Raw genomic sequence first — 25,204 nt, forward strand, 5'->3', positions numbered from 1 at the left:
CAGTTTTTAATGGTCACATATGACTCATGATGACGTCATTACAAGGTAACTTGGTCATTTTCAAAACTGGGATTAGACCATCATATAGCGAGGATGTGCTAGCGATAAGGAATACTTTAAACTGGGATAATTAACCAATATCCTCCAGTTCCACGCTGATAAACATGGCTAAACTTAATTCATTCCATGCAGTTTTACGGTTTTCGGAGGTATACAATCAAGAAAAGCTTATTTCCAATTAAAATATCAAGAAAAGAAAACATTACTGGGCATAATACTATTCATTTGGGGGTCATTTTGATATGGGAGAGAGGTACTAATACATTTTTACTTGTATTTTGGAAAACTACAATTTTCTCCAAAAAATCGTCTTAAAAACTTGTTGTCTCTTGACTTAAGCAAGCAGCAGGTTATACTGCAAATTTGTCTAAATATAGATGTTGTCATTCAGATTCTTTCAGAAGGCCATTCCAAAAAACCTCCAAAACAAATCCCAGCATGTTCATACACATCTAAAATTGACATTCTTTAACAGTCTAAACTTGTCAATGTTTAATAGAAGTACAATCATATCAAGCATTGAAAAGACTTAATTGCATGCAGTTTGTTGAATTTCAAATGGCACACTTTTTTGCCAATTTAAGCTTTGTACCATAGAGTTCGAGGTTACCAACACATTTTGGGGAAATTTGACTTTGCATAAATTAAAAAGGGTGAATATCACGAGGTTATACTATGATAGTGCTTTGTATCATGGGCCTGTGTAACCACCATATTGTCACTTGGGTTGGAAACCCTCATGCATTTACACTGTAACGTATTAGGCAAATAGGAAACAGCGACAAAATGTTCATTTTAATGATATTATTATTTTGCAAAAAACTAGACAACCGTTCCAAAATGTTGTTTTTATTAGTTAAGTGTGTTTTATAACTCTTGCAAACTTAAAACTCCATCAAATTTGACATTTTGTTGCCATTTCATATTTGCTAAATGGGTAACAGTGGAAACACGAATATATGAGGGTTTTCCTGCCCAACAACAATAATGGAAAGTCATGCTTAGGAGACCAAAATTGTGTACCCACAGCATTAATTTTGTTGTGGCAAGAGCCTGAAATTGAACAAAAAATCTGCAGTTTTTTTTAAAAGATATTGATTAAAAATCATTAGCATTACAAGGTTCGTGAATGCAATGCTTTAGCACGCATTGTTGTCACATGTTCATTACAAGGCCCATACTTTGTTGGCTAATTGGAGAAAATCCACAGGTGGACTGTTTTACTCTTCATGAGTGACATGCAAATAGTGTGGACACAATTAATTAGTCCAACTTGTTTAGTTGATATGTGTGATTCCTTGGCAACCTTAATGACACACTGTGACATGGTACTAAACACAGTCCTATGTGAAACAGGGGATTCCTAAGACGTCTTGTTAATGCAGGGCAATTGATGTAAGCATATTTAGCAGTCTCTCTGTTATATCTCCATGAAGACACAGGTGTTCAACAATCAAAGCCAGAATTTAGTGCAATACATGAATGTTTTTATGTATTGAATACTGTACCATAGAGTCCGAAGTTTTCCATAATGGAAATAATCACAGAATCGGAGGTACAACACGGAAAATTTTTTGTAGGACGTGACAAAAATTGTTAAACGATAAGACAAATAAATGTTAAAAACAATCTTGAACTGTATGTGTCAATTTTTATGATAAAAATACTGAAACACTTCTCCTTCAGAAAATGTCTATAAAATGTACTGAAATTGAACACCCAGTCATTTTGGACAGGTACATTATTTACTCCTAGGATGGGCAAATTTAATGTCTTTAACGGTAACTTAATGGAGGCCTTTTGACAAAGGGGACGGAAGGAAGAAAGAATGTGCAGAGAATGGTTGTTTTATCCAGTCCGGTTTTGAACCATAAATAGCTAGCAATGGGCGAGTACCATGGTCGGCAAAGGGTTTCACGCCTCATTCACATGGGATACTTATAGTAGTCACTTTGTGTGTTAGCCTTTTGCAGCTTTTGGTTGGGTTAGGATTCCACGATGAGGGGAAAGAAGTGGTTTTTAACCCTAACTTACTGGAAACTTTTTGGTGAAGGGGAAGGAAGAAAGAAGATGAAGCGACAAGTTCTCTTTTTTTCAGTCCAGTTTAACCATGGAGCTGCAAGGGCCTTGGCTATAGAAATGGGTGTTATTTTTGGCAGCAATTGGTGTAAACTTTGGATCTCATTTCCAGACTTTCAAAGGCACATCAACCACATCCTACCCAAAGCAAACTTTCCAGGCAAGTGCCAATTGCTAGTTTAGATAGCGCATTACGACCCAGATTTGTGTATATAAACCTTGACCAGCCATGTTGGGTCCCTGTAGACTGATCACGATGAATGAAGCCCTGCCTGATACAATTCCTGAAGGCTTTCCTAAAATAACTCCTCCAGATCTCAAGTCTGACAACTTCCTTGTGTTAAACTGTGATTGAAATGGACAAGGCTAATCTCATAATGTAAAACATGTAAACTGGGATCATAGTAAACTGTTAAACATGACACATCTACCCAAGCTCAATGTCTAAATATGGCACAGTTACCGGATATAATGGGTGAGAATTTGGCTTAAAATATGTGTAACTTGCTATGTAAACTGATGGTAATCAAAGGACAAGGTTCTTGTCCCAGGGTTCCCAACCTGTTTTTGGGACATGACCCATTTCTTCTAATTCAGAAGTCATTCAAATGTCATTAACTGGGTGGATCCAGGATTTGTATAGCTAGATGGGGCATTAAAGTGTGATCCAGTTGTGAGTCAGGGGTGGGTGGTGTGGGTGGGGTCAGCCTTGGGGCTTTGGAATTCTTGTATTTTCATTTACCGTATACTCTATAATTAACCTTCCCTCTAATAAATCCTCAATCTTTTTTCAAAGAAAATGTGACCGAAATGCAGACATTTCCCTGCCATAGCATGTAAGTATGGGAAGTAAGCTTAAAACTGGCATGCCATGATATCATGAAACTGAACAGACAAACATATTCTTAAACTTAAATTGCCATCCAATACATGGCCACATTATAGTAGAATGTTCATATTTTTAACTAAATAAATCAGTTTTGCATACAAGTTCACTTACAGATTTAATTTTGTAGTATTCACCATTAATGGCCCACCATGTTGTACTTCAAACCGGAAGTTTTATGTTGCATATAAACACCCTCCTTTTGAAAATGTCACACCACCGGGGGGCATTTAGTAGAAAGAATATGGTAGTTAAGTTCTTTATTTCTTTAATTTTTCTTTCTTTCTTTCTTTCTTCTGTTTCTTTTCCTTCATATCTTTCCTTTTCATCATTTTGTTTTTGGTGGAAATTGCTGTATTGGTCCTATGTTGACCGACCCCTTACAAACTTATGATGCATTGCAAGTCTCAAATGCATCCAAAGTTCTATTTCACAGAATATATTACGTATCACCATAGTAACACATGTACATCATCAATATTCTTACCTCCTGGGTCTGTGTATAATTGATCACTGTCTCCTGTTGACGGGCCACTCTGAGATACAAACAAAGGCACACCATTATTAGAATAAGTAGATTTGAAATTCAGCATTTATACACCCATGCCCCCATTAGAGCACATGAAATTGGACATCTACTCAAGACTGGAAATATTTTAAGTGTTAGCAATAATGAGTGACATTAGTCCGATGATAAACAAGCTTTGGAAAAAATAATTTATGATACTTTTGAACATTATCATCATTGCTCATGCTTTTGACATGCATGACCATACATACTTGATAATATGGATATAGGCATTGAATTACCATGCTGGATGGGAGAAATGATTCTCCTTGGTTTCAAATTCAATCAATATCAACCAATTTCACTCTATTTAAGAACCAATCTAATTATATCGTTCATGAGCATTATAATTATACATTTTGCAAGTTGTGCACCCCTAGCTGCAATGGTCCCAAATAACAGTTTGTTTGTGCTGTTGAGTGTTACACCATTGGTATATTGCCCCCTTGGACATTTTGCTAAGTATGCCCCTATTTCCAGAACATATGCACCTTTTCCCCTGTCCCCATGCCAATTACCAAACAACAAATAAGTGAAGATACAAATAAATGATGATATACATGTAAAACTATGAAAAATTAAATATGAAGATCGTGCGAGGATGTGCAGATGGTAAATAAATAAGCACAGTTTTCTCAAGCACTTACTAGCATGTGTGTTTTTGTTTTAAGACATCCAGATGATGTGCGTCCATGCCTTGCATGCTGGGTAACAATACTATTATTTTCAGAAAATAAGTAAACTTGCAGCATATTTCATCACAAAAGTACCACATTTAAAGATCTGGCAAAAACACTCACAAACAGATGTGGTAACTTACTACCAAATCAAGATGAATAAAAATGTGTATTGTTAATTTATCAAATAATAATTTGTCTGAAAATGTGACTTGCCCTTCAGGAAATCCAACATTGGCAATGTCCTTTAATTTATTTACTTTATCTTTTGATTTCATTTTCTTTAGAAATTTAAGGTTTCTTTCAAACAAACCAATGTTGCATTGACCTGTTTCTTATTTGTGTAAATAATTAGCTCTAACTTTCCTAGGTTCCAAAAGCAATTCAATCACAAAGAACAGAGAAAAGATCAGCTACATATCTAAGTGAGTCATCTGCTACTTTCATAAAGTTACACATAAGGGAACACAAATTCTGAAAATTCTAGTATATCTTACCCTGACAGCTATATAGAAATTAATATTGTACCTGTTTTATGGCACCTAATGATGCACTGCGGAACTGATAGCGTTTATGAGGCTGCTAAGCAAATTAGCACAAAAAAGGAAAAGCAGAGCTTGTATATGAGCATATAGCCTTATGAAAATGAAGTTAACAGCAAATGCATACAAACATGCCATTAAGAGAAGCAATAGAAACAGAAAACTTATTAACAATGTATAATTGCAATTGTAGATATTTTTAGGCTGGTTGGCATGGCAGCAATAACAGAGCCTTTGTGAGTGAACATATTTAAACTTTGCATAACATAATCTTTGGCATACATTGGTTTAATTTAACATTACTCTGTAACAAAAGTGAACACTTTGGTGTTGGTTTCTGTCACCAAATAAACAATGTTTGCTATCTGTGTTCTTGCAAACTGAAATCATGCATTGACATTTTGCCAAATACCACAATATAGAGGCCGTCAGCCTTTCGCCATCTTGTGGGTACAAATGATACGCAGGATTCTGCGTCGGACACTACGCGCAGGGCGCAGCTTGCCACGCAGCTGTTATCACGCATCACCACGGTGATTTTGCTGTTCACGCATGGAGATCGAACGACCATCGCAGCCTGTACCCACAAGATGGCGGCATATGACGTCACGCTGACGGCCTCTATTGAAAGTTTCTCTTTGCAGTGCCAAGCACATGTAGATGAAGCAGCAATCGCTCCATTTACAGTTATACACCATGAGTGGATGTGAGCACACACAAAAATAGTGTGGAGATATATAAAAGCTCCATTTTTCCTCAAATTGGTGACATTTGTGTTCTGGATCTCATCTATGTATGGAAGTACTATTGCCCAGTGTTTAAAGCCATATTGTAACATTTCCATAAAAATAGATTAGTATTTCTTTTCCATAAAGTGTTAACTGTTACTGTCAAGTATGTCCCCTTTTAATTTTGAGCTGAACAACTGAAGTAAAACAAAGAAAATTGGAATTTACTACCAGCGCCGATGCATGTCACCACGTTGGTCATGCTACGGCATGGTCATTTGATGTGTGTATGACCCCATTCTATACTGTGTTATGAACATCGCATACGCATTTGACTAAAATTTCCATTGTAGTAATTAAACAATGGTTCAAGCGCTTTATTCAAAATCTGGGATTTTGACAAAACTACGGCACCTTAAGTTTTGCAGGGTATGTCAGTTTAATAAAGTACATTATAATCATGTAAAAAACAGAATTCTGAAAAACATACATTGAGGTTGTCCTCCTCAGCAAATGTTATAATATGGTTTTAATGAACTAGTTGTTTTGAAATGAATAATGGCTGTACACTTTGTCATGGGAAATATCAAAAGTTTATACATTATGGACGAGATGGTACACTAATGCCCATTTCATACCAGCACTCGCAGCGTGTGACTAATAAATCTTTAGTGATCAAACGCTGGTAGTGTTTGCACAATCTCTTGAAGTCACAAGGCATGTTAGTGATATCTATCAGGTATTGACACTTGCTTTTCGCATTAGCGAGGGACATCCAAGTCGCCAAAATATGCTATGCTCCTTGCGATTGCTTAGTATGCTATGGGACATTAGGATACGGCATGAAATAAACTATTTCCCCTATATCCCAACATGCACCATATTCCAAGAGGTGCTCTCTTTGTCAATATTTTCATGTCTATACCTTCGCCTATTCCACTTCACATGTCATGTTAAAACTTGTCACTGAGAGAGTATACAACCCCCAAGTGCATGATGGGTGAAAGGCGAGTGTGTTTGAGGATGATTATACCAAAGAGGATGGACTTAACCATGTTTGCATATTAATTAAATAGGGAATGATTCACAAAGTGCCTAGCAAACTTCTAGTCATCTTTTGCTTGACCTCAACTTGTTGGCAAACATGCCAGAGGTACACTTTTTTAATTCTCATCTATGTTCTGCAAAACATATAACAGATTTTCCATGGTATTATGCATAAGGGTCTAATGAAGTCCACTTTCTTTGGTCTAATTCTTATCCATTTCAGAATTGTGGCATTGAAAAGTGCTGTTTTGTATATACAGCAAGTACAAACAGGTGGCCAGATTAAGTAATGTGAAATCATCACCTCCTTAGTTTGAGAGGGGAACCTGAAAGACTGTGCATGTCTAGGACTGATTACAGCCTGTAAACGGTAGTAGATATAATAGTCAATAGGTTAGTCATTAGTCACTTAGTATCTACTTTAGTAACATCTTAGTCATTAGGAACAAGTATCTATACTTTAATCAAACATTGATACTTTGTTATACTCTTTCGCACCTTTTGTTGATCACAGGGTTCTAATTGGTTAACTGAATCACATCATGAAATATCACCAACTCATTTGCTAAACAAGTTGTGTAGCATTGTGTGACCCAAGCATGACCTATGTTTTTTACGTGATCATCGGGAAGAATCTAAGCTAATTGAATGGACAGTAGTAATATCTTAGTCATTAGTGAACAAATTACAATGATGATTTCTTAGTGGTGCATGAGCATGCGTCTACATTACTAACATTTCACAGAAACTTTTAGCCATAGGGAAGTGGTAGCTCAATCCTTGTTACTGTGTGTATGTATGATGCAGGTAGTCCTCAGAATGTAAAGCAAAATAGTTTTCTTCTTAAAACCAACTAAATGGTTCCTAATTGAGTCATATTTCTTCTAAGTAGCTTGGGGGGTTTAGTTTGATATTCAACAGAGGAAAACCTCCCTCAAGTCATGAACTTGTTCAACTCTGGGCATTCCTGTGCATTGCCAAGTGATTCAAACAATAGTCATAAATACATTGGCTGCTGTATGTCAGTACCCACTATACTTGTTTTCTGTCTTATAAAAGAGGGTAGCCAATGCTGGCCTTATTGCCCTTTCGATCATTCCCTCCATAATTGTTTCATTAATGTTTCTTTGTAGTAATATATTTAATAAGTATTTTGTCTACTTTTTATTAATTATAGAAATAAAGTTAAATTGAAAAAGTTGAATTGCAAAAGTTCACCAAGATAGCCCTTACCCTCCTTGCTGAAGCTGGCTTGAGATCTGATAGCAGGGATAGGTGTAGAGAGAGCATTCCACAGGCAAGTATTAGATGGGTCAAAAGAACTTTGAAGGCTGTTACTATTTGATTGAGGTATCTCAGCTGCAAGGTCATAGGATCTTTTGGACCATCAAAGCCTAGGGTCTGGGGCTTGCATGTTTAGCATTAGCTGATACAGCAGATCTGGAACTTCATTGTAAAAATATACTTGAAACTTATATCTAGCATCCCTAATTTTTTTTCTCAAAAAGAAGACAGAATAATTACTTTTTTTTCTTTTCTCATTATGATATACTATTATATTTCAAAACGAGAGGCACCTAAAGAGCTTTCATTTTACATGTAAAGTTTATGGTGAACTATTTGGTGGTATGGAGAGCTGTTTGGTGGTATGAATGCTCATAAATTAATGGCAGCTGTGGACACTTCATTTGACTGATTCAATTGATGGCAACTATGGACCCTTCATTTGGCTGATTCAATTAATGGCAATACGGACCCTTCATTTGGCTGATATGATTGATGGCAGTACATGGACCTTTGATTTGGCTGATTCAATTGATGGCAGTATGAACCCTTACTTTGGCTCATTTGATTGATGGCAACTATGAACCCTTCATTTGGCTGATTCAATTGATGGCAGCAATGGACCCTTCATTTGGCTGATTCAATTGATGGCAGCTATGGACCCTTCATTTGGCTGATTCAATTGATGGTAGCTATGGACCCTTCATTTGGCTGATTTGATTGATGGCAGCTATGGACCCTTCATTTGGCTGATTTGATTGATGGCAATATGGACCCTTCATTTGGCTGATTCAATTCATGGCAGCTATGGACGATTCATTTGGGTGATTCAATTGATGGAAGCTATGGACCATTCATTTGGCTGATTCAGAATCAGATTCATATCACTTAGGCAGCAGGAAATATACCCTGCGCTATTATTTTTAGTTGAAATCCCAAAGGTACAAGTTACTCACTATATTAACTCAAGCATTTCATTATAAATAACGTTTGTTGTTGCTCATAATCATAGATAGTGTATTCTTTCACAGATGTTAAGAAAATCTGTATGATTTTGGATTTAACATGCATAATCCCTTCAATAGAATAAGATCATGGAGTACCAGTGTAGAAGGGGCAGCACCTTACCTATAATTAATTAGTGTAAATGAGTTTATATTATACATGAATATCATACACAAATGAACATTAGACAGCAACTTTGCATGATTTTGTATTAATATTTCTGAAAACAAATCAAAAAATAAAATATATCTAGACACCTGGTTTTTTTTTAAGTGTCCAAATATCATAACTTTCCCCTAACTTTAAAGCAATCCTGTAGAGAGGGATAATTTAGCAATACCAAGTTTACACAAATTTAACTATTCAGAATCAGAACAATGGAGGTTTTTTTAATTCAAAGTTTTAAACAGCTACGCATAAAAGCCTATGGATCAGATTTTTGAATCTGCAGTTGCAAGATTAACCACGAAAAAGATGAAGATAAGCCTTGCGAAAATTTCCAGCTATACACAGTACACATTGTCATACGAGTAAATACAAGATACCCGGGTGTAAATAATTAGCTTGTATTTTCATGCACTGCCAAATTTGAACAGGCTCAAACAAATCCTTGCATGCCCAACTTGAATAAGGCATAAACTGTTGTATGACATTTTGTCATAATTATGAATATGTTCCTAATGATCTACTATATAGTTATGAGAAAAACAATGAGTTGACTTACTGCTGTAGTTCCTGTAGATCCATGATAACTAGATGACCGGGCTGAAATAAGCAGACAATCATTGTATTAAATAACAAAAACTATTAAAGAAACATACCTGACCTAATTGGCGCCCCATGTCAACTTTTCTCACTTGTGTCCCTTTTCAATGGATGTTAAGAAAGGGTAAAATTGCTACCCGAGTCACAGCAACATCTATAACAGCTGTGACATTTGTTCTATGGGTATTATTTCCATTTTCTCAAACTACAAAATTGTTTTGCATGAAAAACGTCCAGTTCAACTTTCAAAATATGTTATTTATTACAGTAAGTGCCCCTTAAGATGAATTACTTAGTAGTGCTAAGTATGTCAAATATGTTATTTCTACTTGATCTGAGGGTTTTAAATATCAATTTGGCTAGACACACCAATGTATTATTAGCTTTGCTATGCCTATATGAATAAGGTATTGTGCTCAGGAATCACATTTCCCATATAGTGTGTCTCATCTCAAGTTGAGAGTAACGCCATGTTGGATTTTACAGTGGTAGATTAGAATCGGTGCATTTCAAGAGTACGCAGTTGCATCACCAGCGTGTGGACATGTCATCCTTCAATGTGTGTATTTACACCCTGCCGGATTAGGTTAGCATGCACAGTTCAAATCTGCCACTGTAAAATCCAACATGGCGTTACTCTCAACTTGAGACAAGATAGACTATAATAAGTTTAGTATAAACTCAAGCTTTATTCTCAAATCTACTTACGATGGTTAGATTCAGGTGTCGGATCATCATATTCATCCTTAAAATATGAAAAACATTTTAAAAATCATTTTCTTAGTATACAAACTATGATGGGTACTGAATTACACATTTTTTGTTTTTGTTGATGTCAAGAAATCAATGCAAAAATATTTAACACACATATTTTACCAATACATCTTTCCTATTTATGTTTACAATTGCAGGAAATTGAAACTAAACTATATATACTATATCGGTTGATAAAATAGTATCAAAGTTCATCCTTCAGTATAACTGCTACATTGAATAGTAACCTTGTAACACATTAAAGTCATTAGAAATACTTTCTATAAATATCAAGGTACAAGTCTGCAAAATCATGAACATTGATGGATTGGATTTCAAGCAAAATATTAGCAAGAATTACATATTCATGCACACTCTCAGTTATTTAGCTCATTAATAATAGTCTTGGGAAAGAGAATAAGATGATAGAAAGAAATTATAAATGATGTACTATGAAAACCCATATGTTCAATTTGCTTCAAACAAAATATAAGCCCTTTCACAATTACAATATAATTGCCTGTAATAAGTGTGGGGTTGTAATAATTTTAAGTCCTTTTGCAATTTCAAAAATCTCAGACTGCTAATCATCTGAACATCAACATCCGGGTCTGTTTAAGAGATAAACAACCCAATCTCCTCCATTGGCGATGCGAGTGATGAACCGCGCCTGAAGGGATTCCCCTTGATTTTACCTTCCTGTTTTCACACTAGCAATTTTTAGCTAGCTCATCAATACTTTCCATGTCTTATGCAAGTGTTCAGAAGACATTAAGACCAAAAAATAAGGAAAACACACATACTAGAAGTGTTTTTTACAAAGTGCAAAGTTCACAGTCATTGAAATACTGGGGTGAGCACTCAATTTTTATCACCCGAGTTGGCCAAACATATTACCCACAATGCACTTTGATTATGAGATTGCAAAAGGGTTTATTGATCAGTGAGCTTTGCTGCAATTGATTAAACCCAGCATTCCCAACATTTTTGCAGGTGACCCAATTTTGCTTGACTTATACGTCACGACCCACAAAGTGGTATATACCCCCGTAGATATCCTGTGGTGGAGGACAGGTGAGGCCAAAGTTTGAGTCGTCCAGCTTATACTAAATTTACTGGTTTAAACTTTACAAATGCAGACAAATCGCACACAATTTGTAGTGCTGACTTATAAAATAAGATGCAGCTTGACCTGAAATACCTCAACATGTTCATAAGGTGTTAACTGCTACATTGCGCATAGCTCAAGAAAATGTTGAATTCAGGTACACGATGCAGCGTTAGAAAAGGCAAATTATAAAAAAATAATAGTCGGTTGTTAAATTTTTGTTGATGTTTACGTTTATAATGCTAGTGTCATGATTTTTGTTCGTAAGAATTTTGCTTGTGATCCCTTTTCAAATGGCTCGCGACCCCCAAAAGGGTCGCTACCCACAGTTTGGTAACTGCTGGATCCGAGTTGTAGCTACAGTGGGTGGTGGTGGGCAGCAGAGCCCACCACTCAGTTTTGGAGTCCACCACTGAGCTGTAATTTAACCACAGATGCCCACCATTCAGAGTCAAAAATTGCACAATCTTATTGAATTAGTCAAGAATTTGGTCAATTTTGACAACAAATTGCCAAATATCAAGATTTTCATCAAATGCTACATGTACCCAGCACTGAAAATATCCTAGCTACAACCCTGTGCTGGGTTAACCTTTTTATATTTTACTAAGAGCATTTCCTAATTCACTCTCACTAATTTGCAGTATAGAAGGCTGTGGAACTATAGAGTTTTCCTGCCTGGTACGACTAATCATCAGGTTGTGATATGTCCACACAAGTTAATTAAATCACTTAAAATTAATTGAAATCTATTCAATTAATTGAATTAGCTCATATCCCAAAAATTATACTTTGATTCTGGCATCAATCAACAATCACCTATAACACTTCAGTAATAGATAGGTGTTCTTTTCTATCACAACATGCTTACATTGATGGCTTAAATTAGTAGCAGAAAGATGGGTCAATCCTTAAGCAGTATGCAGACTTTTTATTAGATGTACAATATTGTATGTAACATATCTACATTATTTAATCTATTGCCATTCTATTTCCAGTAATGTTTAAAGGTCCACAATCATTGGCCTGGTCAACTGGCCAGTTGGTATATGACCTTGTCCTTAATAGATCACACTCCTGTATACAAGTATACATGTCTGGACTTACATGTAGGTGGTGTCTGGACTGACATGCCCTGGGCCACATAACTCAATTATGTAGTTCATTATTCCAGATGTCATGCGCGTATTTTGGGGGTGGCTTTTGGGGCGCCAGCCCCCCGGGGTCAAAGTAGGGGGCGGCAAAAACGAAGGGGCGGCGGAAGAAGAAGGGGTGGCAAAAACAGGAGCGGCAAAAACGAAGGGGCGGCAAAACGAATTAGCAAATCAAAAATGGCGCAAAAAATTGAAAAAAGCATAAAAATTTTTGAAAAAAGGTTGCTTTTAGGGCGCTAGCGAAAACCGTTTTTTTTTTTTTTTTTGCTCTTCACTTTTCAAACGACCGTGAAAAAATTGGGTCAACCTTTTCGGGCTGTTAAGGAAGGGGCGGCAAAATTGTTTCTTCTTCAGCCCCCCGGGGTTGGGGCGGCCACGGTACGCCACTGGATGTGGTGGTGGACCTTTAAGTTCTAACGAATGTTTGATGATGTAAAATCGATAATATATTTCTACCAGATATTATACGTAACATATTATCGATTTTACGTAATCAAACATTCGTTAGAACTTAAACATGACTGGAAATAGAATGGCAATAGATTAAATAACGTAGATATGTTACATACAATATTGTACGTCTAGTACTCGGAGTCTGCATACTGCTTTAAGGGAATTATTATGTGTAAGCTAATCCTAACCCTAATCCTAACCCTTATTGCATGTAAAATTACAAGAAGGGATAATCGAAAGATGTATATCCACCAATAGATGAAAGCTCCTATGAACCCAAGTTTGGTTGCAATAAGACCTAAGCTTGCACCACACATGTTTCTTATGTCTATGTATGTCTTCATTTATTTTGCTAATATGTTACATGATAAGCGAACTCTCCAGGTACGTAGAACAAGACAAAACGGTAACTTACATCATCATCAAACTCTCCCTCTGGCCAGGCACCTAATGAGATCACAGAAATAGAACAAAAAAGACATGTTTAAGAAGAGTACATAGACAGAAGAAATCACAAGTCTTTTTGGTGAATTTGGGTGTGAAAATTATCTACTATAAGATATTTAAATAGCAGTTTCGGCATTTTCAAGCGTCATGTAAGTTTAATGGAATAATTTGGACATTATTATGTTTTGATGAATCTAAGTGTGTGAAAATATTGGATCCAACACATAATAATGATAAAATTGATGCTTTACGCCCAATATTTATTGGTCTCGCTATGAGTTTTAAAATATTGGACTCGATTACGTCTCGTCCGATATTTTAAAACTCATAGCTCGACCAATAAATATGGGCTCAATCGATCCAATTTTATATCAATATTGGATGGATGGTATATAATAATCATGGTGTGCAAATTGTATAGTCACTGTGTGGGCGTCTACAGAGGCATGCATGAGTATAAATACAAAATTTATTTATATATTATTATTTATTATAAAAAATGAAATAAATATGGTAATCTGATTTTTAAGAAAACATGTTTCACAAAAAAATGCTTCTTGTCTAAAGATGTCATGGAATTTACACTTCAATATTTGAAAGAGTATGTATCAACAAATAACATAACCCGAACATAACACAAATAATGTTCTTCTATGCTCCATTGTAACAGGACCTACACACAATTTGGTGATAGGGCATTCTCAAACACTGCACCTCATCTGTGGAATTCTATGACCTAAACACCCAGGCCATCTTGCATCTCAAGACTCACTAAAGGTCAAACTCCAAAACATACCTCTTCCTAAGGTGGTTCTCAAAAGTGTCACCTGCTTTTCAGTAACTTCTGACTAATACTGTAAGACTGTATATGCTTAAACTTCTCAAACGCTTCAACTTGCCAACAGATGATCTTATTACTATCTTTTCTGGGTTCAATGCGCCCATTAGCTGAGTATGCTGCCCTGTGTGGCACCCTGGTCTGACCATCGGACGAAAGTGCCGCTTTGGAACGAATCCAGAAGAGAGCATGTAGGATCATTGTTGGCAAGCAGTATACAACCTATGATGAGGCACTTGAGCTTTGTAAGTTGCCATCCCTGTATGAGAGACGTGAGCAACAATGTTTGAAGTTTTCAACTCGCTTTTCAAATCTGAGCGTTTCCATAGTTGGGTACCGCCAAAGAAGAGCAACATTCATGGCAGAGTTTTAAGAAATTCTGACCAATTGTCGGTACCAAGGTGTAGAACATTATGCGTTGTCAGAAAAGCCCTCTGGTGTACATGGCCAATATGTGGAATAAAAGACTCCTAGTTTTTAGCTTTTTAATTATTTTAAAGGGCTATTGACATTTTCACTCCCATCTCCACCAAATTTTATAAACATTATTATGTGCAATATATTTTCTGTTTCTCTCATTAATTTTTTGTCATTTAATATGATCTTAATATGCTAAGTAATTCATTTATGACAGTATGTGTGTGCCGAGAAGTTTTGAGTTTGAGTATGTAGTCACTAGTGCATGAGTAGAGAAAGAGTTTGAATAAGTGGTGTGTAAGGTCAGTGGGTGTGATCTTGTGGTAGTGATAGTTTATGAGTGGATATGGGATGCAGGGGTGTGTGGGGGGGGGTGTACATGTGGATGAATGGGTGAAAATGAATGTGTGGATGTTTTACTATGTAATTTGCTTTTTTCTTCATGTTTTTGCTGTATTTTAGCATTTATACTTATGTATTTTAATATTTTATATGTGTATACTTTTGTAAAATTGTTGCATTTCAGTTTTTATACTGCTATGACAATTGTGTAATAAACCTTTAATGAAAAAATGAATGAATGAATGAATACTGTACTGATTGGAATACCCCTGTCAATATCTTATTATGTTATCCCCATGACACAAGGAAGGGTCCAAGGGACAGCTTTGTGTTACCCTGGTTGTCTATACTACCCCTTGCAAGTTGTATCCTTCTATAAATTGATTTCAAATGACCTCAGTATGTGACCTTCATCACCAATTCATTACATGGAGATTCCCATAGTGCAGTTATAATCCAAGTTTGATATACAATTGGATGGATTGAGTATAATGCACCAATATATTAGTTGAGCCATGAGTTTTTACAAAATATTGAGCGAGTCGCGCAGCCACAAGCCCAATATTTTTAAAACTCATAACGAGACTAATATATTTGTGCATTTTGCACAAATATCCATCCAATTTATCCATAATGATGTTTTCAGAATCTTTTACCATGCAAATATAGCAAGTAAATTCTGACATGTCACGAATGACTAAGTTATTAATTTTGAATCAATTTGTGAAAAAAAATGTTGGAAATTTTTTTAAAACAATTTTTGGAAAAAAAAAAGAACTAATTATTGCAATAAATAGATAAATTGTCAAATATTGCTTGAATAGACCAGCCAAAGATCAAGATTATACAAATAAAAACAACATCTGGAAGCTCTTATTTGCAAAGCGCATTGTTAACTTCTTGGCTATCTATTTCACCATGCTGATAAGTACTGTTTGTTATGTAATAACTTACCATCATCTTGCTCATGTCCATTGGTTGGGTAGTCTGGACTTCTTGGTACTGGTGTTGGGTTTGGCTTATTTCTATTACCAACCAACCTGCTGTGGAGATGAAACAAATAAACTGATAATATTATTTGCTAATAAGTAGATTAGTTAATTAGGCAAAAAATATGTTTGCTTGCCTGCCACCGACTGACCGTAAAGTCATGGTTGGCCTTTACAAAAAATCTTCAAAATTTGAAATGTCCTATATTTTACAATTTGAATGTTTTTGAGTACTTTTTTGTGAATGTCATTAAAAAGCTAAATCTGGCCAATGACATAATTGTTGAGACAAAATATCACTGTAAACTCATAAAACTACCCATTCCTAGAGTCGCATTTCCCTGCACATTTCCTAAAATGTTTCAGACTAAGTATTCAGTCCTCTTATTTGAAGCGTGCAGATCCATTTGTATGGCATGTTGAGTGTACTAGAGATCAGGTTTGTTTTCTTATATCTTACCCAGACATGTTGGCTAGGAAACCTCTCTTCTTGTTGTCCTTTACTTCCTTTATTTTCCTCATTAGTAGTCTATAATAATATAATAAAAAGAAATATGTACAAGTTATTAGTATAAAGACACGATCTACTTAAAATTCCACATTCAATTATTTGTTTTATTTTTAGGGTGTTTTGAATGCTAGAACAATGAACCTCACAGAGACTGTTTTCAGTCTATACACTATGGGTTTTGGCAAATGTGCTTAAATTCTCCTTTATAAACAATTATAAAATAAGGACAAAAGAATAAGAGTGATGTTTTAGCCTATACACATTATTTTGATGCTTAAAGTCTGTGAATTTAGTGACCATTGTAGAAGGGCACTTAATCGAAAAATATATTCTTGTATCACACTCAAAGTCATCCAATATTATATAAATTCTAAACATTATTACATAGGACTGAATAAGTAACATTTGTGACATCCCAAATTAAAGCATGGCACAATCTTATACAATCTGTTATGTGTTATTGTTTTGTTACTTGAAAACATCTGTGCCAAGTGCCGGAAACAATAGTTGTGGACAGAGTGCGGCATATAATTATTTTCCTTCCTTCCCTTTACTGAAACCTCACATTGATCTATGTAGTAGTATCAATTAAAAGATATATAGGGAAAAGAAAAAAGTCCTTTTAGGAGTTGTTTTTTTGAGCTAAACTTCCTTTTATATCTAGTAACTTCCTTTTGTTTAAAAAATATTGTACAAAATAATTTTTATCAAAATCCATTAAAGTCACTCAAATGCATTTGTACATGTATGTTTATTAGTTGGAATACTATTTATAGGTATTGAATTAAACAGAGACTTTGCCAAAATTCAATTGCATCTTTCTTTTTTCAGAGGTATGGTTCTGATTCTCATTATACAATTTCACAACCAATAAGTATGTCTGTCATTAGGCACGTTCAGACGGTCGATGATTAGTCGTTGATTAGCTTGTAGTTATAAACTTCGATGATTAGCTTGTAGTTATTGACCGTGTGGACGCAATCGTGGTTTAGTAATCAATGAGTAAACTTCAAGTTACTAACCATAAGAAATCTTATGGTTTAGACCTAAACTACGAGCAGTAGTCGATGATAGTGCCCGTGTGGACAAGCTTATCTTCGCAGTCGTAGTTAAGCGTGACCTCAAATGACCTGATGGTGTCTATACATAGCATGTTTCTAAAGATTCGAAACTTCAAGAAAATTTGCCGGCGCCGGACGAACGGTCTGGATCGACTCCAAATCATTGCATTTTTTTAGGCATATTATAGTATTTTCTTAATTTTTTGGCTTAAAAATGAAGTAGCAAACTTGAAAAAAGAAGACAGGAGATTAGAATAAAATTATGATGGTTTTTTGGTATCGTCATTCGTTCTCGTGTCATAGTACTCGAGAATCCTTGGTGTCACATTACGCCAAAAGGGGAACTCCCGGCAGTTCGACCTATTGGGATTCAGTATATTGTTGCCTGCGCAAGAAATAAAAATTTAAAACTCAAGAATATGATCTTTCACAGTTTAATTTCAAGTAATATTTCTTTTAATGAGCTAGTAACAACATCAACAACATGGAATCTTTATTTCTTTTAAAAATCTTTTTCACTATTAAAAATAATGAAGCCACCATGAGTCTTTAAATGGAGCCGATTTATTTTTAGCTGCACTGGTGGATTCATCCGCGCTTGTTTTTATTATATTTTATTTGTTTATTTCATGGCTAAATAAATCACGTTAAATATTTAGCATGGAATAAATTATGTATATTCATTATAAATATTTTTCTGACATTTTCTTTATGATTAGGCCTATGAATTTCCACCAACCATGCCAACAAAATTTATTCAACATCTTGGAAGATCAATGCTTCATTCGATTTTTTTCCCGTGGTATACGGTCCACTTCCGGTTTTTTATCAACGAGCAAGGTGTTGGCTTGTTGATAAATATTGCAATTGTCGAAGGTTAGCCGTCATGTGGACGCTCGTCGTTGATTAGGGGATTAAAAGTTACCATCGATGATTAGTAATCATCGATGGTATTGTTCTAGGTATGTTTTAGCTATAGACTTTTATCTTTGAAGCAACCATAACGTAAGTGCAAATTAATTAACCTGGCAGTAGTTCAATGCAATCAATTGCCTATACCAATATCCTGTTTTCTTTGATTTACTTTACCACAACAGGCCTACAATACAGAAACATGCTCCAATACATGTGTAGGAAGTGGGCGCAACAGAATTTTTTTCAAGGAGGTAGTGGGATGTAGGGGAGTGAATTTCATGGAGCCAAACATTTTTGAAAGCCTACAAGTTGGCATTTTTGGCCCAAAGGTGAACATGTCTCTAATTTCTTGTTTTGTAGCTTTATGTATGCAAATATATACTTTGTGATCTATAAGCAGGTATTATTCTGCCAACCTTCTACAACACTTTACAGTAGTCTTAACACTTAAAAAATCAGCATTTTCTATTACAAAATTACAGTTTCAGTTTTATGTAAGCCTATTTGTATTGAATATAGATTTATATCTAACCAATTAACAATATACTCTGCAGCATTTTCAGTTTTCTTCAGTACTTTTTCACAGTGGCGGTGCCAGGAAATTTTTTTCGGGGGGGGGGCATTAGGGGGGGCAAAGTGAATTTCAGGGGGGGGCAACAAAGTTTGCGCAAAATTACCGTAATCAGTGGAAATGTTCGTAATTTTGGGTTTTTTCTGGGGGGCAACAGGGGGGCAAGAGTTCTGACTGGGGAGGGCATTTGCCCCCCCATGCCCCCCCGTGGAGCCGCCACTGCTTTTTCAGTATTCTTTAGTAAAATCAGTACTACTAGTTGGCAGCAGCGTTATATTCCCTTTTGTTTAGACTTAATATTGACTTTTTGTTTCTAAAATCACCAGTAAGATTTATGGTGGATCGATGAGCATTTTCTTGAAGTATTTCGACTAGAACTGGCTCAGTTCCTCCAATCATGAAGTCCTATGCGTTTCCAGCCTTCAAGCCACCAGGGGATGGTGACTGGAGTGCAATTGGTTAATTTCTTGTCAGGGAGGGTCTGTCAAATGCAGCACTGGACCAGTTAAGTGCTAGATATAAAGAAACAGGCTGGGCAAGTTTTTTAATTCAGACATACCATTTCATAATACCAAGATTATCATTTCTTTGTTTGTATTTTGCTTTTAATGATATTAATCAATTCAATTAATGAGCTACAATGACCGAATAAACTCATAATCCAATTTTTTGTACTTTCATTTGGCAGATTTTTGCCTTGAAACTTAAAATCAAAGTGTTTCTTCTAATGTATTACATAGTAGATCCTCCATCTAATTTGCATAATTAATGTCTAGACAATTAAAGTACAACACGAGTCTCCTACACTTTGGTTAAATTTCAGACCCAAATAATGTAGTATAAGATATATAGTGTGTGTCGTCTCAAGTTGAGAGTAAAGCCAAGTCGGATGTTGTTTACACTTTTTATTGAAATATTTTGCCACAAGATCATTAGTTGGCCTGAAGAGGCACCTAGGATGTGGTGCGATACCATAGCAACTCACAAAAAGTGAGGCCAGTTTAAAAATAGATTTATGAATCCAATGTATATTGATAAACTTGGTTTGAAAACAATTGTCTGGTCACAAATACATGTTTTGATATGTATCAGGAACTTAATTAACAAAAGAAAGTGAAAAAAGGAACAAGATTTTTTTTTCCATTTTTGAACTTTCACCCATAAATTCAACTATTAGGATATTGACATGGATATAACAGAAATATTAAATTTTTTCTACAAACTGTTAGGTTTCACTATTAGACCTGATTTGCAAACAGCGAACTCAAAATTTTGGTCATTTTTAGGTAAATTGGTGGTGCATTTTTCAGTTTTGAAAGTCTAAGCTTACAAAAGCATGAAAAGGGTACAGTTTTAAAGATAGCATTACATGTCTCAAATTACATGTATAATGTATATATATGGTGCACTTAGCATATTATTTGGCAAATGAACATATTTTGTTTTGCCATATTATTAATTTGTCTTTGAAGCATGATAACATTTTTGTAGACTAAAACAGCCAAAAAATAACATAACTTTATAAAATCTGTTGCATTGTTTGTAAATTTGATTGACTTAAATTAATGAAAATCAAAATTAAACGTTAGTGCAGTTTAATTCATCCCAACAACTAACATCAAATTTGTAAAAAAAGGTCTAAATGTAAACTTTGAATGTGTTTATCTCAAAATGTCAAATTTCGACTTACATTGTTTTGCCATATCGTGGTAAATATGTGCCCTTTCAATTTTGAGCCAAACAAATCAGGTCAAACAAAGAAAATCACTATTTCATTCCAGCGCCTACATTGTCAATGCGTGTATCAGTCTGTCAAATGTTACTGAGGTTGATCGGCCCAATATGTTCTAAGCATCCTGTAGAGTCACATGCGCAACAAGCCATTTCAGACTTGCAAGTTACATACTAATATTTTGGTTTTATCTACTAAATCTTGTGTTCCATGACTTTGATTAAAAATCTCAGATTTTGTCACAAATACAGCATCTAGGGTCTTGATTATCAGAGGTTATGTTAATTAGTTCATACAGCCTCAGTACATTAAAATTATGTAAAAACATTCCTCAACAAATGTTACAATTATTGCTTTAAATAAACCTTCTTTGTGTATTTTCAATTTGTGCAAGAGTTAGCAATGCATGAAAATTAATACGGTCAAAATGTTTCACTTTTACAGGAAATACCCTGGGTTAATTCAAATCATATTTTGTTACATTTACACATGCTACATTTATGTTATATGTGCGAATTGTTCTGTACATGTCGTATTCAATGTATCTATCACAAAACTAGGTGCACAATTTACTAGTACAGTCATAAACAGTCACAAACTACCCCCTGCATGTCTAACCCAAATTACTATAGTATATTATATGTATTATACAAATGGCCCAATTTCACTGTGATCTTCTATTTATTGTCAACTTTTCACACAATAATATATGTACTGTTCTTTATCTGCTATATAAAATATTAAGCCATATTCAGTCAGATGAGGATAACAATGTATAAATGTTAAATACAAGCGACTATGTGTAAAACTCTAACTAGACTATCAAAAGAACTTACAAAATACTGGTATGAATTGATTTGATTTTACTGTTTTGATTTGATGAGATCAAACACAGAGCAAAATTTTAAATGTTAAGCAAAAGGGCATCAATATTACATATTTTTGTGAGCCACCCCCTTACCACCAATATGCCCTACTTATGCCCCAGAGCCAAAGGAGTAACAGTTCTCAACAGAAAGTTACCTTAAGTTAACAACTGTCTAAAAGTCAATCACTGGTAACAGACACTGTAGGCATTTAAGATTGTACTCGGACACAGAAAACAAATAAAACTCAAACTATATAGTTTGCCACTTATGTATGCTGTTTAATTTCTAATCATCTCATCATAAGTAGAATTTCAATTGCTGAGTGAATTGAATTACAATGTTATTTTATTTATCAACTTTTGGCTCAAAATTATAAGCCAATTTTTTAGGGAGTATTGATCCAGCCAAAATTTGACTTTAACTTCCCCACTTTCAACTTTCACACCCTCTCAACCAAATACGTTCATAAGGCTGATGTATTTATTCCACACCCAACCAGGGTAAATATTTTCCTCATTTCAAATCTACTTAATGATATTTTCTCATCAGGCAAATACGTACATAAGGCTGATGATTTTCCTTAGCTAAATCCACTTGAAAGCTAAATACCATCATAAGCAGATATATAATTTAACAGCCAAATCCGAAACAATTAAACAAACCGATAAGATATCTTTACCACAGCCACAGCCAAATCCTGGATAAAGCTAATAATTTTCCATCATACTCTAGTATATATCTCAACAGCCAACTACTTTCAACAACCAAATATCTACAAAAGCTGCTATAAAACGAGCAAACAAAATACCCTCATACTCTGGGATATTTCTAATCAGCCAAATACCTACATAAGGCTATGATATTTTTAGCAGCCAAATTCCTACATAAGGCTGCTATAAAGCAAACAAACAACCACAACTAAAAAATACCAACATACTTTGTTACATTTCTAAATAGCTAAATCCCTTCATAAGACTATTATACTTAAGCAGCCAAATAAGGCTGCTATAAAACAAGCAAACAATTACACAAACAACCATATCAAAAAATACCATCATACTTTGGTATATTTCTGCATAGCCAAATATCTTCATAATGCTATTATCCTTTAGCAGCCAAATATCTGCTTAATGCTGCTATCAAACAATACAAACAATTAATACCATCATACTTTGGTATATCTCTAAATAGCCAAATACCTGCCTAAGGCTATAATACTTTAGCAGCCAAATACCTGCTTAAGGCTGCTATCACACAATACAAACAATAATACCATCATACTTTGGTATATCTTTAAATAGTCAAATACCTGCATAAGGCTATTATACTTTAGCCGCCAAATACCTGCCTAAGGCGGCTATCAATCAATACAAACCATAAATACCATCATACTTTCGTATATTTCTAAATAGCCAAGTCTTCAAATACCTTCATAAGGTAAGTATAATCTTAAATATTCAATTCAATTGTACGGCTACAATTGAATATCTCCTCATCAGTTAAATACCTTCAAAATATAATGGTAGGTATATTGAGAAATCAAAAGTATGTTTATAATATTTCTCACTCTCAGCTACCACTTAGTTTCTTAATGCTGATAATATTCTTTAGTTAAATCTCTCCATTATATGCTTATCCCTTATATATTCGCAACGATCAATAACATTTGTATAACAATCAATAACATTTGTATGACTGATATCTTTCTTTAGCCCAATACTCTCAAAATGTTTTAACTGAATAATAATAATAATAATACATGTAATAATAATTTTACAGCCAAATACCAAATAAGGCGGGCATATTTCTTGGGCCAATACTTAATGGCTATCAAGTATAAGATGTATTTACAACAGCCATATTCTATATATATATTCTATATTCAAATCTTTATTAAGTGAAAGTAAATTAAAAGAGGCAATCTCATTAAAAGGACTTTAATTTCTATAGCGAAATACCATGACTTGTTATACCTAACTTCACTATCATTACTTTTGATTGCCTTTTTATAACAAAATCTACTATATAATCTCCTACCAATAAACTTATACCAGAGAAGATGTAATGGGTTAATTACATCTTCTCTGCTTATACATATCCTATGGGAGGGAAGGGTGGGTTAAAAATTTGGAACACTAGGTAGATACATGTATGACTTCACTCCTCAACAGCAAACATAAGAATGATTTGAAAACCCATTGAACATGTTGAAACCAATTCAATCCATAAATCAATAATGCCAGTGGAAAATAACAACCACTTGAAACCAGCCAATAGACTATATGACCAAGAAAGTTTTATCGCCTTGCCAATCTTAATCTGTGATTAAATGCAAAAATTTCATTTGTCATTTAACTTTATTTAAGATTGTACTCGGACACAGAAAACAAATAAAACTCAAACTATATAGTTTGCCACTTATGTATGCTGTTTAATTTCTAATCATCTCATCATAAGTAGAATTTCAATTGCTGAGTGAATTGAATTACAATGTTATTTTATTTATCAACTTTTGGCTCAAAAATTATAAGCCAATTTTTTAGGGGAGTATTGATCCAGCCAAAATTTGACTTTAACTTCCCCACTTTCAACTTTCACACCCAACCAAGACTATGCAATAGTTTTGGCCCAACAACACCAAACAAGACAATCCCAATGATCTTCACTACCGAATACATACCCATACAGTATACTAAATTAACAACAACAACTTCAATTTATACAGCGCCTAAAACCAAACAATAATATCCCCAATTCTTCCTATTCCTACTGACGCACCATTTGACATACCTCAAACATGTTTTAATCCTGATAGCCTACCCGAGACATAATAACTGCAAGTTCCCTCTTATTCATCGATACTGTATTCCACTTAAATACTAAACTAGACTAGACTTTCAACATCCCAGAACCTGTTTCGAGCTATTACTGCTTCCAACCATTGATAAAGTAGATATTCCATGCTCCAACTGTAACACATAATCTTATAATTTCTAAGGGATAAACTAATAGGACTTCTAACTGTTATTTTGTTTCATCAAAAAGCCTATATGAATTAGGCCTACAGTTCAGTTCAGATCAGTTCTTTATTGACATGCACCACACATATAGGTATAGTCAAAACACATATACATCAATACAAGGATATAATAATGGTAGTATAAAACATTACAACATTCACTTTACATACTGTATAACATTGAGAAACATGTACATCAGATGTCTACTGTAACTCGGGATTCAAATGCACTTTCAACAAACTTTATAACTAAAGAAATAGCATCATAATCCTGAAATCCCATTAGCAGCAAAAATATATCATTATCAGACATGTTATTAATATCATAAATCTCTGAAACATTTGAGAATAGTTTAGCACGTAAATCAGCATAATATGGACATT

The 25,204-nt window shown here is 34.7% G+C and overlaps 1 protein-coding gene across 2 annotated transcripts in view; it reads right to left on the reverse strand.

Annotated features, from left to right (window-relative positions):
• LOC140149104 (uncharacterized) overlaps positions 1-25,204 on the reverse strand; it is a 99,076-nt gene that overhangs the window by 41,194 nt on the left and 32,678 nt on the right. For both annotated transcript variants that reach the window (XM_072171273.1, XM_072171272.1), the window contains exons 4-10: positions 16,603-16,671; positions 16,108-16,196; positions 13,525-13,556; positions 10,350-10,386; positions 9,601-9,641; positions 4,799-4,849; positions 3,513-3,561 (exon numbers count right to left, since the gene is read on the reverse strand). In XM_072171273.1, the coding sequence (XP_072027374.1) occupies positions 3,513-3,561; positions 4,799-4,849; positions 9,601-9,641; positions 10,350-10,386; positions 13,525-13,556; positions 16,108-16,196; positions 16,603-16,671 (368 nt within the window). The remainder of the gene's footprint in view (positions 1-3,512; positions 3,562-4,798; positions 4,850-9,600; positions 9,642-10,349; positions 10,387-13,524; positions 13,557-16,107; positions 16,197-16,602; positions 16,672-25,204) is intronic.

The sequence above is a fragment of the Amphiura filiformis genome, chromosome 3, assembly GCF_039555335.1.
Source record: "Amphiura filiformis chromosome 3, Afil_fr2py, whole genome shotgun sequence".
Taxonomy (NCBI): Eukaryota; Metazoa; Echinodermata; class Ophiuroidea; order Amphilepidida; family Amphiuridae; genus Amphiura; species Amphiura filiformis.